The 15,982-nt window shown below is 36.9% G+C and overlaps 1 protein-coding gene across 1 annotated transcript in view; it reads right to left on the bottom strand.

Moving 5' to 3' along the window:
• LOC125273125 (protocadherin Fat 1-like) overlaps positions 1-15,982 on the bottom strand; it is a 184,278-nt gene that overhangs the window by 86,683 nt on the left and 81,613 nt on the right. Inside the window, exons 10-14 of the mRNA XM_048198393.1 lie at positions 2,906-3,079; positions 2,575-2,703; positions 2,310-2,465; positions 1,958-2,138; positions 1,728-1,852 (exon numbers count right to left, since the gene is read on the bottom strand). Of these exons, the coding sequence (XP_048054350.1) occupies positions 1,728-1,852; positions 1,958-2,138; positions 2,310-2,465; positions 2,575-2,703; positions 2,906-3,079 (765 nt within the window). The remainder of the gene's footprint in view (positions 1-1,727; positions 1,853-1,957; positions 2,139-2,309; positions 2,466-2,574; positions 2,704-2,905; positions 3,080-15,982) is intronic.

Below are 15,982 nucleotides of genomic sequence, written 5' to 3' on the forward strand. Positions count from 1 at the left end.
TTGATGCAGCAATGCATGATGGGAGCCATGGATAAATTTTGATTGGTGGCACCCAGAATGCACTGCAGCATGCTTTATTATTCTCACCACTGTTGAGATTCACAGGCTGATTCTTGATGTCTGTGTGTGCCTAAATCATCTTTTGAGAAGTCCCTTAGGTTATATTTTAAAAAAAAGCTGATCTTCTGCTGTAGAATCACAGTGCTGCTGTAATCAATAATGTAAATCTAACTCAAAGATTGGGCTCTGAATGAGTTCAGATATTCAGGTCTAATAATGATTATGTAAAAACATAACCAACACCACCTGATCATCTTTTTTTTGTTGTTTGTCCAGTTGTTATAATTAAAATTACAACAGCCCAAAACAAAATGTTAAAAAGTCAAAGGTCAAGAGCTTAACTAAAGCAAACACTCATCTCCATGATGGAAACTTAAAAATTGTGATTTTCTCCTTTGGTGATTCTGCTTGTTAACATCAGATCACCTTCCTGACACATTTACTGTGTTAAAATCATCACACAATGAATGTGTCAAAATTAACAAAATGAGTGTTGTCCCTAAACTCACACACTGATGTGTAAGAATTTAGCCAATTTGAGTCGTTTTTTAACAAATGCAAATTTTCAGAATGTCTGTGTTTGACACAGTGAATGTGTCAAAATTAACACAAAATTAACAAAATTAAGTGTTGTCCCAAAACACAAGCATTGATATGTAAGACTTTTTTTGACTGGACTTGACAGATAGATCATTGCAAATTTGGTCTTCATGTTCAGAAGTAGCACAGGTGTTTTATTTTGTTGTTTTTTTCCTCTTTCCTTCAATGATTCTGCCTGTTAACAGCAGGTGTTCATCACTACTGCTTGATTAATGACTTAATTATCTCATTAACTTCACTCTTGAATGGTCTTGGTCTCGGTCTTGGAGGGTCTGGTCTTGACTACACCTCTGGTTAACCTTCCAGACACATTCACTGTGTTAAAATCATTGACTCAATGAATGTGTCAGAATTAACACAACAAGCGTCGTCCCTAAACTCACACACTGATGTGTAAGAATTTAACAGTTTGAGTCAGTTTTAACACATCCTTTCTAAGAGTGTTGTTACTGTATGTGAGAACTCAAAATTGATTAACATTTAAAGGCAGGGTAGGAAATTTGTTCCAGAAACCTTTTTTGTTATGTTGGTTCAAAGTCTCTTCACATTCTGATAGCAATCACTAAGTTAAAGGGTTAGGTCACCCTAAAATGAAAATTTTCATTTTTGGGTGAACTAACCCTTTAAGTGGTTTAAATATATTTATATGTAAATATATTGTCTGTGGAAGGCGGAGGACCATAAAGTGTTTATCTAATCATTGAAACTGGTCCTATGCCCTACCTGCCTTAAACCTCTAGCATGATTAACAAAATTTCTACCACTAGTCCATCAGAACAACCTAATTATTAATTAATTATTAATTATTAAATAATTATTTTCTGTTATAGCGACACCAAGTGGCCCAGATCTGCCATTTTTTGCATGTGTCCTCAGGCTGAGGCCATACATAAGTGTACCAAGATAAGGTAAAATATCTCTTCAGTTTTTAGTACTTTAAATAAACATTTGTTAGTCAGCTGGTTGTCATTTAAAAGACCATATTTGTGTCATAAATAGTTTTTACAGATACAGAAGCAATCCCTCATAGAAGATCTTATAAAGAAACCCTTTGTGCTTGTAAGGACCTTCACAATGTCTGCCTCTGACTGATCCTCCTCTACTTGTCCCTGGTAGGTCTTCTGAAGGAACCGAGGATGAGAATCTCCAAGTGCTTGGACATCCACCATTGCAGAAGTTGATCTGCCGCCCCCTAATGTTTGTAAAAGAAGTGAAATGCTATTTAAGCCAACAGTAATGTATCCACAATCATATATACTTCCATCAAATGTCTTCCAGGACACACATGGTATCTTACCATCTTTTGCAGTCACATAGAGTGAAAACTGAAGGATTCTGTTTTCCACCAGTGGGATTGTCTGAACTAGCGTAATCTCTCCATCATTCTCATTAATGCCAAAATAACCTTCTTCATTTCCAAACTCAATGGAGTAGCTGATTTCACTATTTGGACCTTCATCCAGGTCTGTTGCTTCAACCTTACATGAAAATGTATGTACAGTAAGTTTAGTTAGTAACTTTATTCCAATATTTATGGTATAGTAGTCATATTATAATGACATAATGGTTCCATAATCTCCAGAAATTTACTAAAATATAGATTTTTCTGGAAAATGATTAAATGACTCAACAAAACAATAATTCATCACCTTGACAACCTGCATTCCAATAGTCTGATTGCCGTAAACTTTGCCCTGATACTTAGAAGTTGTAAACTGTGGACTGTTGTCATTCTCATCCAGCAGGACGATGGTCACGTCGGCTGTTGCTTTGTTGGTGGAAGGAGGGTTTTCTTGTGCTTCAACCTTTAGATTTTGGAGAGAAAATTGACATGCTTATTATGCAGTGGTGTTTGAAAACACAATGTTATTATAATTCTTCATTCTGAAAATTGTTAATGAGATTTGTTGTTACCTGAAAACTGAAGCTGGCTGTGGCTTCTCTGTCTAGGTCTGCAGAACTTTTCACCAGTATTGTTCCATCAGGGCTGATGGAAAAAGGTACGGATTCTGGAATAATCTGGAATGTTCCCACAAATCCTTCCTAGAAAAGAAATCACTTACTAAGTTCTTTTCCAATTTATTTATTTATTTTTATTTTTGTCCATGTCATATTTTCAAATTTGCAAAGATGCAAAAATAAACTATTTAATTAAAAATATGCATAAATTATATATGTGTTTTATTTCATTTTATATTATTTATTTTCTTTAACAATCAGACAGTGATGTTTTGAGGAACATTACCAGGTCTAGATCGGTGACTCTAGTCTGAAGCACAAACTGATCCTGAGGTGAATTTTCCAGAATAGATACGGTGTACTCATCCTGGTCAAATTTCGGAGGGTTGTCATCCATATCATCAATGGTGACGGACAGAACAGTGTTAGCCGTCTTACTGGCGTCATCCTGCTGAGTTGCCTGTTTATAAAAGAAAATCATGAATAGAAAATATAAACAAACACAATACTGAAATCTCTTCAGATTTTTAACACCTTAAAGGATTAGTACACTTTTAAATAAACTTTTCCTGATAATTTACTCACCACCATGTCATCCAAGATGTTCATGACTTTCTTTCGTCAGTTGAAAAGAAATTAAGGTTTTTAATGAAAATATTCCAGGATTTTTCTCCATATAATGGACTTCAATGGCTTCCTACGGAAGCCCTGAACCGCATGGTGAAAAAAAAAAAAAAAAAAACTTGGTAGGGAGGAAAAAAAAAAAATCGAAAAGTTTATCTCGTTATTTCAACATAATAAGTCGTTATAACGACATAATATCTCGTTATTTCAACATAATAAGTCGTTATAACGACATAATATCTCGTTATTTCAAGATATTAAGTCGTTATAACGACATAATATCTCGTTATTTCAAGATATTAAGTCGTTATAACGACATAATATCTCGTTATTTCAAGATATTAAGTCGTTATAACGACATAATATCTCGTTATTTCAACATAATAAGTCGTTATAACGACATAATATCTCGTTATTTCAAGATATTAAGTCGTTATAACGACATAATATCTCGTTATTTCAAGATATTAAGTCGTTATAACGACATAATATCTCGTTATTTCAAGATATTAAGTCGTTATGACGACATAATATCTCGTTATTTCAACATAATAAGTTGTTATAACGACATAATAAGTCGTTATTTCAACATAATAACTCTTTATTATCTATCAAGTATTTGTGCATCTGTAAGTTTGACACCCCTGACATTTGCACTGTAAATTGTTTTATTTACTATGGTCTAATAAATTTAACCTCAATAAAGGTTAGCCTGGGATGAACGCAAATTCCCATGATAAACCTCTGGGATTTTGGAGCACCAACTTGTAACAGTAGTTCAACATAACTATTGCACTCTTTAATTGATTCCCTGTCTTATTCTGCCCTCTAGTGGGTAATATCGAACATGCTGCTAACCCTGCCCAATAAATACTTTTAATGTTATTAAACACTCGTTAGGCAGGTTATTTGCACTTTTATAACATAGTTTTAATTTTTATTGAAAATAAATGCCTTTTTTGATATGTGATGTAAAACTAGAGAAGAACGAACTCGGCAAAAGGCGGATTCGAAACCGTGGCGATCGAAGTAAAAGCTAAACTGGCGGTTCAATACTTTAGAGTTGCACCACTAGGGAAGTTGAAAAGTGAACCTCCTTTATCATACTTGATAGATAATGAAGAGTTATTATGTTGAAATAACGACTTATTATGTCGTTATAACGACTTATTATGTTGAAATAACGAGATATTATGTCGTTATATCAAGATATTAAGTCGTTATTTCAACATAATATCTCGTTATAACGACATAATATCTCCTTATTTCAACATAATAAGTCGTTATTTCAACATAATAAGTCGTTATAACGACATAATATCTCGTTATTTCAAGATATTAAGTCGTTATAACGACATATCTCGTTATTTCAACATAATAAGTCGTTATAACGACATAATATCTCGTTATTTCAACATAATAAGTCGTTATAACGACATAATATCTCGTTATTTCAACATAATAACTCTTCATTATCTATCAAGTATGATAAAGGACATACACTTATTAATGTCCTCAGTGGCGCAATGCTAAAGTATTGGACCGCCAGTCTAGCTTTTACTGCGATCGCCGCGGTTTCGAATCCGCCTTTTGCCGAGTTCGTTCTTCTCTAGTTTCACATCACATATCAAAAAAGGCATTTATTTTCAATAAAAATTAAAACTATGCTATAAAAGTGCAAGTAACCTGTATAACGAGTGTTTAATAACATTAAAAGTATTTATTGGGCAGGGTTAGCAGCATGTTCGATATTACCCACTAGAGGGCAGAATAAGACAGGGAATCAATTAAAGAGTGCAATAGTTATGTTGAACTACTGTTACAAGTTGGTGCTCCAAAATCCCAGAGGTTTATCATGAGAATTTGCGTTCATCCCAGGCTAACCTTTATTGAGGTTAAATTTATTAGACCATAGTAAATAAAACAATTTACAGTGCAAATGTCAGGGGTGTCAAACTTACAGCCCGGTGTCCAATCTAATTTGAACTATAATAAAACATAGAGATGCACTAGTCCAGGGGCCAAAAACGTTTTTTACGTTTTTTTTTAATTATTATTCTGGGCTTGCAAACAAACTGCTTTGTAATATTTTCTAAAGATATAAAAATCAAAATAGGTGCTAATATATTGAAATAATAGGACACGGAGTGTCTATTTACAGTAAGTGCAAATAGCGTCCCTTGTTGACAAACACTCTTTACAGTATAGTTCCAATGTCTGGTTGGGCCACTGAAGTTTAAAAAGGGACAGTTGTAATTCGATGTATTCAGTGGCGTAACAATAGCATGTAGGGTTTCAGATTTTGGCTTTTAAAGCGATCGCAGGGTCGAATCAGCATTTTGCAGAGCTCACCCAATAATAGAGCTCACTCCTATTTTCTCATCATATACATTTTCAATAAAATGAAAATAATGTTCAAAAAGTGGAAATAAAATGTGAACAAGTGTTTAATAATATTAAAAGTGTTCATTGAGTAGGGTTGGTGGAAAGTGGAGGGTTTTTTTTCTCCCAATAATGCAGCATCCATTTAATAATTTTAATAAATATAATCATTCTATATGATATTATTGCATCCTGTACAAAAATACTGAGGTACAAATAGTATCTGCCAATAGCAGCCTACAGCATCTAAATACTATTTACACTTCTTGCAAAGAACTGATAAGCTACTTTTACATGGTGTCAATAGAATATCGCTATTTTCACCTAGTATAAATAGCATATCGTGAAAATGCTGCTATTGTCATTTAGTATAAATAGGATGTATCGGTATTTTCACTTAGTGTAAATAGCATCTACAGTAGGGGTGTCAAACTCATTTTAGTTTGAGGGACGGACTGGAAAGAAATGAACCATATGCGGGCCGGATTACCTTCGTCTTATAATAACTTTAGTGTGCTGATAGTTACATTAATATTAAACATATGAACAACAAATTAATTTGCAAGAAAACTGCATTTTTTTGTTTTGTTTTGTTTACAGTGAAAAGACTATTCGATTTTTAAAATTATTTTTTATTTAATATTTTTTATTAGCATCTATTTTGATTTATCATGGCCAATTTCAATTTTTATAAGAAGCAAAACGTCTGATTCTGATACTGGTTGCAGATTTTTTTTAAAGCAAATTTATTTGTTGTTTATTTTTTCACAGGCCAAACTGGCCTTAAACAGATATCTCTTTGATATTAGAGGCAAACACTGGCATTTGGATATTAGAGGCATTTTTATCATAGTCAAAGATGTTATGCACATGAGCATGAGCAGTTGTTTTTAATTTAAATTACTGAATAATTTCAAGATTAACAGCAAAAACTAGGTCTGGTCTGACTTTAGCTTTGTGAAATTATGCTACATAACAAAACAAAATCAGCAGACGGACTGAATGAATATTACTACTTTATATGGAGATAAGAGGAAAAGCCATCAAAACTTTTCTTAAAAACAGTTGCCTTCGGAGATATATTCATATCAATCCCACTGTAATATTTATATTATTCTCCCTATTTTTCGCAAACAGTGAGCTTGTGCATGGTACAGTAGTTCCTCTGCTGGCGGGTCTGTTCTCTTTGTGTCCGTATTCAGCGTGTTAAAGTCCTGCTTACATACTTCGTAAATACACAGATGAAATTTTGGGAAAATATTACAAAGCAGTTTGTTTGCAAACCCAGAATAATAATTAAAAAAAACCCGCTTAAAAACGTTTTTGGCCCCTGGACTAGTGCATCTCTATGTTTTATTATAGTTCAAATCAGATTGGACACCGGGCTGTAAGTTTGACACCCCTGACATTTGCACTGTAAATTGTTTTATTTACTATGGTCTAATAAATTTAACATCAATAAAGGTTAGCCTGGGATGAATGCAAATTCCCATGATTAACCTCTGGGATTTTGGAGCACCAACTTGTAACAGTAGGTCAACATAACTATTGCATTCTTTAATTGATTCCCTGTCTTATTCTGCCCTCTAGTGGGTAATATCGAACTTGCTCTCGATGAACGCACGATCAACATCAGCCATCTTGCAAACAGACAACCGCCTAGCACTTGCCCCTCCCACAAGAAGCGGATTTCGCCTCGGACGCGCGTCAATTTCGCTTCAAACGCTTGTTTTTTACGCGTGTCTATTTCGCTCTAGACGCGCGAATGCATTCAAAATGTTCAAGCGGCAAACTAGACGCGGTAGACGCGAATTTGACGCTCTATTCGCGTTTGGTGTGAACGCAGCATAAGGAGAATAATCCTGGAATGTTTTCATCAAAAACCTTAATTTCTTTTCGACTGACGAAAGAAAGACATGAACATCTTGAATGACATGGGGGTGAGTAAATTATCAGGAAAAGTTTATTTAAAAGTGGACTAATCCTTTAAGAAACGTCTGATACCTGTATGTAAACAGTTATCTGGTCTATTTCCTCTCGGTCTAGTGCCGTTGTCACTGAGATGACTCCACTGTTTTCATCGATTACAAAGTTGCTCTGATATTCATTTGGAAAGACTGAAACAGAAATGGATACATGCTTTGTTATTATCAGAAACCTAAATCAGAATCACACTCATCACTCCACACAGGGATTGGAGATTGCGCTGCACAGACACAGAAACATTCAGGAGCGCAAAAACTTGTTAATGCTGCCCTGTGAATTATACCATTAAGTATCTCAGCAAGGAGGTGGTAATGTCTCTGAAGTAATTAAACTCACAGATTCATTGCTGGTAGAGAGATGCTGCACAGATGCAGATGATTCACATCTCTCTCTCTCTCTCTCTCTCTCTCTATCAATTCAAATTAAAATTAAAATTAAAATTCAAAGTGTGCTTTATTGGCATGACAATTGGTACAATGTATTGCCAAAGCATTTGATTTCTACTGTGAATCAAAATACATGTACATGTACACACATAAAAAGTAAGTAGAACAATCAGCATTCAACATTTTAGATTTCTATGAACAATTTAAAATTCAGTGTGTGTGTGTGTGAGTCTGTGTGTGTGTGTGTGTGTGTGTGTGTGTGTGTGTGTGTGTGTGTGTGTGTGTGTGTGTGTGTGTGTGTGTGTGTGTGTGTGTGTGTGAGTCTGCGTGTTTGTGTGTGTGTGAGCACATTACTGATTAGTTGAATCCCTCTTTTTGTGACATCAATGTATCTTGCTGTTAGTAGGATACAATCTCTTTTTTTCACCTAATAAATGTTGAATTTGTGTTTTATTGTTTAACTTTATTAAGTTAGGGCAAAGTACTTCAAATTTTGGATAAAATGTCTTTCTGATTTCCTCATAGTTAGGGCAGCTGGTGAGGAAGTGTTGCTCTGTCTCCACTTCTCCCAGTCACAGTACGGGCAAATGCGGCTTTCTCTGGGCAGCCAGTTCTGGCTAATGGCTGGTTCAGATTACACAATTTTAGCCCGAATCTGTCGTAGGGATACGTAAACGACAATGGACGTCGGGATGCAAGAATTGATCATTTCATCTTGTATGTGTCATATTATACGACAACCGAAACCACGTCTGTGATAGTTCATTCATAGTTCGTGTTGCAGTGCATTCTGGGAGCCACCAATCAAAATTCATCCATGGCTCCCATCATGCATTGCTGCATGAATAAATTATGAGCTTAATTGTCTTAGTAATTTCCTTTATTGTCACTATTTTTTTTTTCTTTCTGTTTTTATGTGACTTTTTAGTAGCTTGTTTTCTAATGTGATCTGTTTATCAGAATAAGTTTCTTGTTACCGTCGTTGAGATTCACAGGCTGATTCTTGATGTCTGTGTGTGCTTAAAGGAAAGATTTTTTTTAAATTATTTTTATTCAGAACAACTTTTATGAAATCCTTCAGATCATATTGATAAAGCTGATCTTCAGCTGTAGAATCACAGTGCTGCTACAATCAATAATGTAAATCTAACTCAGAGATTGGGCTCTAAATGAATTCAGTGATTCAGGACAAATAACGATTATGTGAAAACATAACCAACACCTGATCATCTTTTCTCTTTGCTTGTCTGGCTGTTATAACTCAGTTACTACAGCCCAAACAAAATCTAATATTAAAAAGACAAGGCAAAGCAAACACTCATCTCCATGATGGTGGCTTAAAAATTGTGATTTTCTCCTTTGGTGATTCTGCTTGTTATCATCAGGTGTCTTCAATAATGGTCAATCATCACTAAATTAATCACTTAATTATCTAATTAAGTTTAACACTGCTTCAGTGGGTGGAATAAAAAATATGGCAGGACTTTTACTTTCTGACCCCTGGACTTTACACCTCTGGTCCTGAGGCTGGCTGTTAGTCGTGTTAGTTTGTTTTTGCAGCTTTAGCACCATCTGAATTAACCCCTTAACTGTCACGGTCCCGCTGGCCGGACGCCTCCCAACCAGCACACCCATGTTTAGCACATGGTTTAGCCCAGATGAAATGAACACTACTCAGTGTGAACACTACAGACTATTAAATGTAACACTGAATCAGTGTTGGAGTTAATGAGATAATTAACAAAAAATTAAATTAGTTAACTGCACAGTGGCACGGCTCCAGACTCGATACTACTGGTATCGGATGAGAGAGGATGTCGCCCTCTGGTGTCAAACCTGTTTAAGTTGTTCGTCCATGGCTAGGCCCCATAAGACACCACAGGCTCCTATGGGAAGCGTCAGAGTAGGAGCCCCTATGGAACGTGTTGCACTGGACATTATGGGGCCACTGAATGAGACGGAGCGACAGAAGTCTTATGTACTAGTGATACAGGACTACTTCACGAAATGGGTGGAAGCCTTTACCCTGGCTAATGATAAAGCTGAAACCGTGGCTGAAGTTCTTGCTTCAGAGTGGGTGTGTCGTTATGGGGCACCACAGGTATTGCACAGCGACCAAGGGCGAAATTTTGAGTCTGAAGTGTTTCAGAAAATGTGCTCGCTGTTTGGCATTGAAAAGACACGCACCGCACCATTTCGGCCACAGTCAGATGGCCAGGTGGAACGATTCAATTCCACTCTAAAACAGATCTTGGCAACAACAGCTGAACGCTGCCACTGGGATTGGGATCTTATGATTCCTTATGCAGTTATGGCCTACAGAGCAACCAAGCACAGTGCTACTCACCTCACCCCTAATTATATGATGTTCGGACGGGAGGTGAGTGAACCAGTGGACCTGGTAGCCGGTTTACCCCCTCACTCTGACGTAGTTTCTACTGCCCCTGAGTATGTCCTACACCTCCGACAACGCCTTGAGCTGGCACATCAGGTTGCCAGAGATGTGCTTGGTGAGTCAGTGGAACGTGCAAAGAAACAGTATGACAAGAATTGCTGCCGCACACGGTTTGAAGTTGGAGATGCTGTGTGGTACCTCATTAAGGGCACACGGAGGGCCAAGAACAAAATCAGGAAATTCCTTCCATCATACGAGGGGCCATTCTTCATCCTGGGACAGCTGGATGATCTGGTGTATCGCATACAAAAGGGGCCAAAGACTAAAGCAAAAGTAGTTCATCATGATCAACTGAAACCCTATCATAGTCACGAACCACTGGACAACACTTGGGGTATGGAGCTGGCCGGGACCGGGTGCCACCCCCGGTCATTGACATGGATACTGCAGACCTGGAGCTGTCTGGCCTATTTTCCAACGCAGGAGAGGAAAGATCACCCAGCAATACTCTAGATCCAGCAGGGAGCGCTACTGCCAACGAACCCTTGTTTTCTCTCGACATGGACTCTTCTTCCACTGAAGATGCTCAGGACAGTGGGGGTGGTACAACAGAACCACTTCCCCAATGGCATCATAGGCCAAAACGCAGACTGAGACCTCCTGACAGGTTTGGTGAATGGGTAGCTCACTGAGTTGATCAGGTTTATGGACCGTTCCAGAGATAAAGGTTGTCCGAAATACTTATAGTACACTGTTTATTTTAGTGATTGAAGTTAAAGAGTTATTTCATAGAAAAAAAATGTGTTTCATAACAGGAAACTGCTTCCTGTAAACATGGATATTTTGTTTTGAATTGTTCTTATAGGCTCTGGTCGCCTAGGTGGTGTAAATGACTAACTAAAGACTTGGACTGTACAAGATGGACTGCCCTAACCCCATGCATGGAATTTTAATGTAAAATGTGCATGTTAAAACAAATGCTGGAGTGGCATTAAGTTAAACAATTGCCATCCAGAGTAGGGGTAGTGTTGTAAAATGGTGCGGGCTCTTTAATAGCAGTTTTCAGTTTTGTTTTGGAGAGAAGAGGGAGAGGGCAGAAAGAATGTGTGGTTGCGACCGGAGCACTGTTATGTGGCTGTATTGTTGATCGGCGTTCAACTTTAAAAACAATAAATCTTCAGACCAAATCAAGTTGTAATTTGTTTACTCACTATAGCCGCTGAACAAAGGGAAAGGGAGTTAACCCCGAAGTTTAAATAGAAAGCTACTTCGGCCCTGGAGCAGTGAAAGTCTCCCCTGTCATCCTCGACCACGATCAGGGACAGAGCAGGAACGGTTAACATAAGATCAGTGAGTTAAGCCACTGCACAATGATTATATTCTTATCATGAACCCACTGAGCAAATTACGTCCAGAAGACGTCTTTTTGAGGTCTTGTCTCAGGTTGAAAAGACGTCCACTGAGGGGCCAGAATGAAAGTTTTTATGACGTCTTTTTTTGACGTCTTCTGGACATCCGATATAGACGAACACGCAGAATCACCAAAAGAGAAAAATCACCATTTTTAAGCCACCATCGTGGAGATGAGTGTTTGCTTTAGTTGGGCTCTTGACCCTTGCCTTATTAATATTAGAGTTTATTTGGGCTGTTAACTGAGTCATAACAGCCAAGCAAGTAAAGAGAAATGATCAGGTGTTGGTTATGTTTTCACATAACCATTATTTGACCTGAATCACTGAACTCATCTAGAGCCCAATCTGTGAGTTAGATTTACATTATTGATATGACAGAAGATCAGCTTTATCAATATGATTCAAATGATTTCAGAAAAGGTGTGTTGACATCAAGAATCAGCCTGTGAATCTCAACAGTGGTGACCATCAAAAAGTATGTTGCAGTGCATTCTGGGAGCCACCAATCAAAATTCATCCATGGCTCCCATCATGCATTGCTGCATGAATAAATTATGAGCTTAATTGTCTTAGTAATTTCCTTTATTCTCATATTTTATTTTTGTTCTGTTTATGTGACTTTTTAGTAGCTTGTTTTCTAATGTTCAGAATTGATCTGTTAATCAGAATATGTTGCTTGTCACCGTCGTTGAGATTCACAGGCTGATCATTTGATGTCTGTGTGTGCCTAAGAGAAAAATTTTTTTGCATGTGAAATCCTTCAGATTATATTGATAAAGCTGATTTTGTGCTGTAGAATCACAGTGCTGCTGTAATCAATAATGCGGATCTAACTCAGAGATTGGGCTCTAGATGAGTTCAGTGATTCAGATCAAATAATGATTATGTGAAAACATAACCAACACCTGATCATTTCTTTACTTGTCTGGCTGTTATGACTCAGTTAACTGCCCAAATAAACTCTAATATTAATAAGGCAAGGGTCAAGAGCCCAACTAAAGCAAACACTCATCTCCACGATGGTGGCTTAAAAATGGTGATTTTTCTCCTTTGGTGATTCTGCGTGTTCGTCTATATCGGATGTCCAGAAGACGTCAAAAAAAGACGTCATAAAAACTTTCATTCTGGCCCCTCAGTGGACGTCTTTTCAACCTGAGACAAGACCTCAAAAAGACGTCTTCTGGACGTAATTTGCTCAGTGGGAAGCAGCCACAGCACCTGATTGTGTTTTCTCTTGCTTTTCTTGCTATAACTAACACAGTTACAGCAGCCAGAGAAACTCTAACATTACAAAGACAAGTCAAACTACTCAACTAAAGTAAATACTGATCACCCAAAAAACCCAAACAAATTTTAATAAAAAATCAACACCAAAAAAACTCTCTCCTAATTCTCAATAAGAGCTTCTGTATATGGAGTTGTTTAATCCTCCTCTGCTGAGATCTTGAGCGATTTAATGTCTTCTTTTATCTAAGGCCGGGTTCACAGCGCGAGCGGCAGCAGAGCAGAAGCAGCGCGTATTTTTTCGGCGCCCATGTTAACAGATGAGAGCGCTCACACCGCACGCAGAGGCTGCGCGGCAGCGCGGAGCAGGAGCAGAGCAGAAGCAGCAGTGCTGCGATTGTTTTGTGTCTATTTTTGCTGCGCTGCTAACGCTCAATTAAAGTGAAAGTACACCTTTGATGGACAAAATAAATATGATTTCACACAAAAAGTGCTCAAAATGCACAGAATAAGCATATCTAGTGTGTTTTAACAAGAATTGAAGTATGTCATGAAAGAAAATCAATATTAAAAAATATTTATAGAAGATTTACTCATTTAAACTTGTTTTTAATTATTCAGTTTGGGCTAAAGTATGGTATATTATAGAAAACTAAACTAAACTAGCCAGAAAATATGATATATAAACATTATTTTAGTTATTACACAGACAGCAATATAGGCTCTTGCATACCCAAATCAAACCCGAGTTTGCTGTCTTTTTCGCCGAGTTTGCAGTCTTGTAAACATGTTCATGCGTCAGATGATGTAAAACACAAAGCTTACCTCATTTGTGTGCAGCAATGGATGACACGAGGCTTTTATTTATTTATTTTTATTTATTTTATGTTTATATATGTAAGTGTTTTACACCTTGCATGTTAACAAACTTTCAAGACTATCAAGTTTAACAATGACCAATTATAAAAACAAATTTATAGCTGTCTTTGTAAAGAAATGCTCACTTTATATGCAGCTTCGAGCCGCTGCTGTGACGCTGTACAAACGCTTCCAGTGTGAATACTCATGTGTCTCTGCAGCTGCAGTTCACGCTCACGCGCTGCTAACGCGCTGCTTCCGCTCTGCTGCCGCTTGCGGTGTGAACCCGGCGTAAGGCTGAGGCTGAAGTCAGTTCTAGTTCTAGAGTTTTTGATTTGTTCTGTTCTTGTTGTTTCTCTTTCCTTCATTCATTCTGCTTGTTAACAGCAGCTATCTTCATTAATTCTCAATCATCACTTAAATAATTACTTAATTATCTCATTAAATAAAACACTGATTCAGTGTTACATTTAACAGCCTGTAGTGTGCACTCTGAATAATGTTTGTTTCATCTGGGCTAAACCATGTGGGCCCTACAGATCATCAGGATCAACTCACTTAGAAATCAACTCACTTAGAAATACCAAGGGTTCACTCAAAGCAGGGAGAGTCTGCTTTTAGCTGTTATGCCAGCCGCAGCTGGAACCAGCTTCCAGAAGAGATCAGGTGTGCTCCTACAGTAGCCACATTCAAATCTAGACTCAAAACACATCTTTTTACCTATGCATTTGTTGATTGAGCACTGTGCTACATCCAAACTGTTTGCATCCTATTTTATACATATTATCTTTTTATTCTTTAATTTTATTTTTTCCTGTTTTTATTTCATTTTTAATGTATTTTATATCTTTTATGTATCATCACTGTTATTTCTATTCATGTTCTATTTTTATTCTTCTTCTTTATGTAAAGCACTTTGAATTACCATTGTGTATGAAATGTGCTATACAAATAAAATTGCCTTGCCTTGCCTTGCCTTACATGGGTGTGCTGGCTGGGAGGCGTCCTGCCAATGGGATTGTGACAGTTAAGAAGTTAGGGGTAAGGGGCTTTTTTCAATGTTCACCTCATGGTCTTTAAGGGCTTTAAAATGGTAAGAGTTGGTGTCACTCGTTTTCAGATGTTTCCAAAAATTGTATGGCTTTTTTCTCAATGTGGATTAATAGAGCGTATTTGCTTGAGATAAGAAAATATTTGAATTGCCCTTGTATGAGTTCTTGTATTTTGTGTTTATAATATAGTTAAGCAATGTCACATGAGCAAGAGTGATATTTTCTTGAATATCAGCAATATTTCAGAATGGGATCCCAGCTAACAGAATATTGTGATAAGAATGTTCTCAAAATATTCAGTGTTGGTTCTGGGAACTGTCAAGAGAAATGGAGTGTTCTCTTCCAAACAATCTGATCAAAAATTTTAAAATATATAATAAAAAGCATAAAATTGCTGAACTTGAAGAATCTCTGGGGTCTATGAAGTTTTCATATATGAGACATACAAAAACATATGCTGTGGGCTTGAGTGAAGTGTATACCACATGCTGTAAAGGTGACAAATGTTGCATTATGTGTGTAGGTGAACATGGGTTCTGGGGGATAGAAGCATTGTTGTGTGTAACTAATAAGAATGAAGACAGTTAGGAAATAAATGTCTAGCAAGGTAGAAATCTGATAAAAATGTATAATAAAGAAATGTGTGTATTGCTTAAGCCATTGACGCAAATAGGAAAAGCATTGATGCAAGTAAAAAAGGTGATAGACAAGTAACCTAGCAATTGATACATGCAGGTAATATGTAAATGCAAGAAGAAACCACATGTGCATAAATGAAGAGATAAAGTGCATCAAAAGAGAATATAAATACAGGGGCCTTTAGCTCTCAGGGGAATAGTAGTAGTAGTAGTGTAGTTTTTGTTATAGAAAGAAAGAGCATACAAGCAAGCAGCAAGCGGAAGCCAACGCCAGACCACAACCCTCAGAAGATCAAAGAATACACCTGATTTTCTTAGAGAAAACATATACTGAATAGAGAGGAGGGTAAGCTTTAAAATGTAATTATTTATCTGGCCCATGGATCTTCCAGCTTAGCTGGCATAG

The sequence above is a fragment of the Megalobrama amblycephala genome, linkage group LG7, assembly GCF_018812025.1.
Source record: "Megalobrama amblycephala isolate DHTTF-2021 linkage group LG7, ASM1881202v1, whole genome shotgun sequence".
NCBI classification, from domain to species: domain Eukaryota; kingdom Metazoa; phylum Chordata; class Actinopteri; order Cypriniformes; family Xenocyprididae; genus Megalobrama; species Megalobrama amblycephala.